The 2,848-nt window shown below is 45.3% G+C and overlaps 1 protein-coding gene across 1 annotated transcript; it reads left to right on the forward strand.

Moving 5' to 3' along the window:
- Positions 1-636: 636 nt before the first annotated feature.
- LOC132020407 (transmembrane protein 79-like) lies at positions 637-1,135 on the forward strand. The gene is given in 2 exon segments (XM_059404555.1): positions 637-894; positions 897-1,135. Coding segments are annotated over 2 exon segments (483 nt in total). The 5' UTR covers positions 637-650.
- Positions 1,136-2,848: the final 1,713 nt, after the last annotated feature.

Genomic DNA, 2,848 nt, shown 5'->3' on the forward strand with positions numbered 1-2,848 from the left:
CCTCAAAGGAAAGTTTCAGATAGTTGTGGGCTACCACAAAAGCTACCCTGTTAAATAGGCCATGAGACTTAAGTATACCAATGTGGAAGGCAGTGCTGTGTTCTGGAGCCTGGAGAGGGATCCTTTACGTGTATCACACCAAAACCATATGATTTCAGGGTGGGGGATGCTTTATTCTGTCCTTTTCAGGAAACTGCTTCAAAGGCAGCTTCTGACCTTAGTGAAAACTGAATGTTTATCCATGAGCTATCAAGACACCATGTGATTTAAGTTGATCATCATGAATGGAATTGTATGAACCATAATTCTAACAGGTACAGCAGCACTCTATTATCAAATGAAACTCATAGGCAAGTCTGTGTTTGAGCAGATCCTAAAGGAACAAGTAGGTAGCATTGAATAAGTGGCTCAAACTGACCTAACACCTGACTGGGGAAGAAAAATTCAGTCTGATTTATAGATAGTTCTGAACGATATGCTACCCACTTCCCAGAAGTGGACAGCTGTAGCACTATAGCCTGTCTGTCTGTCCTTTTATTTTTTTTTCAACCTGTCCCGAGGGCCAGAAACCAGGAACTTCTGACAGAGCTTTCTTCCGCTCCCTCCAGGGTGATAGGCCCTCATGGTAGACCCAGGAGTGAGGCCCCAGGATGACAGAACCCGAGACCCTGGCCCTGCTGGAAGTGAAGGGGTCTGAGGCCCTGGAAAAGAGCCCACCCCAGGCCTTGGTCCCCAATGGCCGTCAGCCAGAAGGGGAAGGTGAGGCCGAGACCCATGGAGCCGCATCCTCCAAGGTGGGGTCCTCAGCTGGGTCTACCACGGCCGGAGAGGGACCTGAGGATGGCCTTGACAGCACAGTGAGCGAGGCAGCCACCTTGCCCTAGGGGACCGGCCCCCGCCCAGTGCCCTGTTCCCAGACCCCCCCGGGTGGCGGGACATGGAGCCCGAGCCCCTCCGGTCAGAGCCACCCACCAAGCTAGAGGACTTGTCCGAAGATGACGCCAACCTGCTGCCCGAGAAGGCAGCCCGGGCCTTCGTGCCCACTGACCTCCAATGCATCGAGCAGCGGCCCCAGGAGCACCCACAAAAAAGAGTCAGTGCAAATAGTACTCCTAGAGAGAAGAAATTTGGATAATTAACTTCGGTTTTGTTGGTTGGTTGGTTTTTCTTTTAAAAGGAGAGTTGGGGCACCTGGGTGGCTGTTGAGCATCTGACTCTTGGTTTCAGCTCAGATCATGACCTCATGCGTTTGTGGGATTAAGTCCTGCATCCAGCTCCATGCTCAGCACGAGACTGCTTGAGAGATTCTCTCTCCCTCCCTCTCCTTCTGCCCCTCCCCTGCTCTGTGCAGGTGTTGTGCCTTACTCTTTCTCTCTAAATATAAATAAATCTTGCAAAAAAGATTTATTTATTTAAATAAATATAAATATAAATATTTATATTTATTTATATTATATATTAATAATATAATATTAATAATAAATATAAATATTTATATTTATTTATATTTATATTTCTCTCTAAATATAAATAAATCTTGCAAAAAAAAAAAAGAAGAGTTGACTAGAGGTCCATCTATTTTGATTCAAGTTAGACTTTTATTTACTTAACCTAGAACTTTTCTGTGTATGTAAATCAAGAGAGCATTCAGTAGGCTTCCCATCCATTTCACTTTTTGGAACACCTGGATCAACTTGCCAGTGCCATAGGTCTGTGCAAATCTAACTGTTCTGATTGCTGCTTTGACTCTGCTGTCCATTAAGGTAATCATGCCTACCTTACCTTTGTCGGTTGAGTGCCACCACCTGCCCCCCATCCTAGGATCCAATTACTCCCAAACCACTGACTGGAATGGTTTCTAAAACCACTGACTCAGTGTCCACTGCAAGGTCTGGCTTATAGAGAAGAGTGATCACAGAGCTCTTTAAAGATGCCAGATTTCTCCTCACAAATTTATTTTTCATAGTAGTGGTAAAAGGTGTGTGTTCTGGACCCTCCCAGAGTAGATGAGTAGTTCTTCAATGACAAATCCACTTCAATCTTCCAAAATCCCCAATCCTCTATGTTAAGCCAAGGCAGGTTCAGAATTTCCATTTCACTCACTGTGGGCCACTTTCTGGTCACTTTTCAGCCAAACTTTCGAACTCCCAGAGTGGTAATATTAAATACAGAATCCCTGCTCAGTGAGCCCGTGTAAGTAAATTCAGCCTAATCCAAAATGGGGCTCCTTCCACCATCATCCCATACTCTCAATACCCACCACTGCACATACTTGCCAGAGTTCTGTGTAAGTTAGAGAATGCAAGTAGTTCTTTTAGAGTGCACTATACTGCCTCATGAGCCACACATTGTGCACGTCCCCTTTAGGAGTCTCTTAAAACTTAAGTCAGTTATAAGTTTTGAAGCAAAAAAGGGTCATAAGGGTGAGTCCTTCGTAGAAACACCATTGTTTTGTATAGCAGCTGTTTCAGGGAAAACAATGGCAAAAAGCAGTGTTGATGTCCTCAGACCCAGGTAGAGCGTGTAGAGGCCTCTTCTGCTGGCAAAGAAGACTCGTTAGAATTTAGGTACTCAAGGTCCCTGTCTTGTCAGGGTCCTTCCGCACATTCTTATTCCAGTTTACAGATGTCCTTTCTTTCCCTGTCAGTGCCTTCAGACACGCTGTGAGGCTGACAGTTCAACTTGTATAACTCAGCTTCGTGTCACAGGATGAGATCCTGCCTTCTGTTCTCAGCAACCTCATCCCTGAGGCTATGGGTGATAAGGATCTGCTTCAGGCTCCATGAGAAGCTATTGGGTAATTTATGGGGAGCTTGAGCTGGGAATTCAAATTCCTAAATTCATCCTT

Source organism: Mustela nigripes, chromosome 6 (assembly GCF_022355385.1).
Source record: "Mustela nigripes isolate SB6536 chromosome 6, MUSNIG.SB6536, whole genome shotgun sequence".
NCBI classification, from domain to species: Eukaryota; Metazoa; Chordata; class Mammalia; order Carnivora; family Mustelidae; genus Mustela; species Mustela nigripes.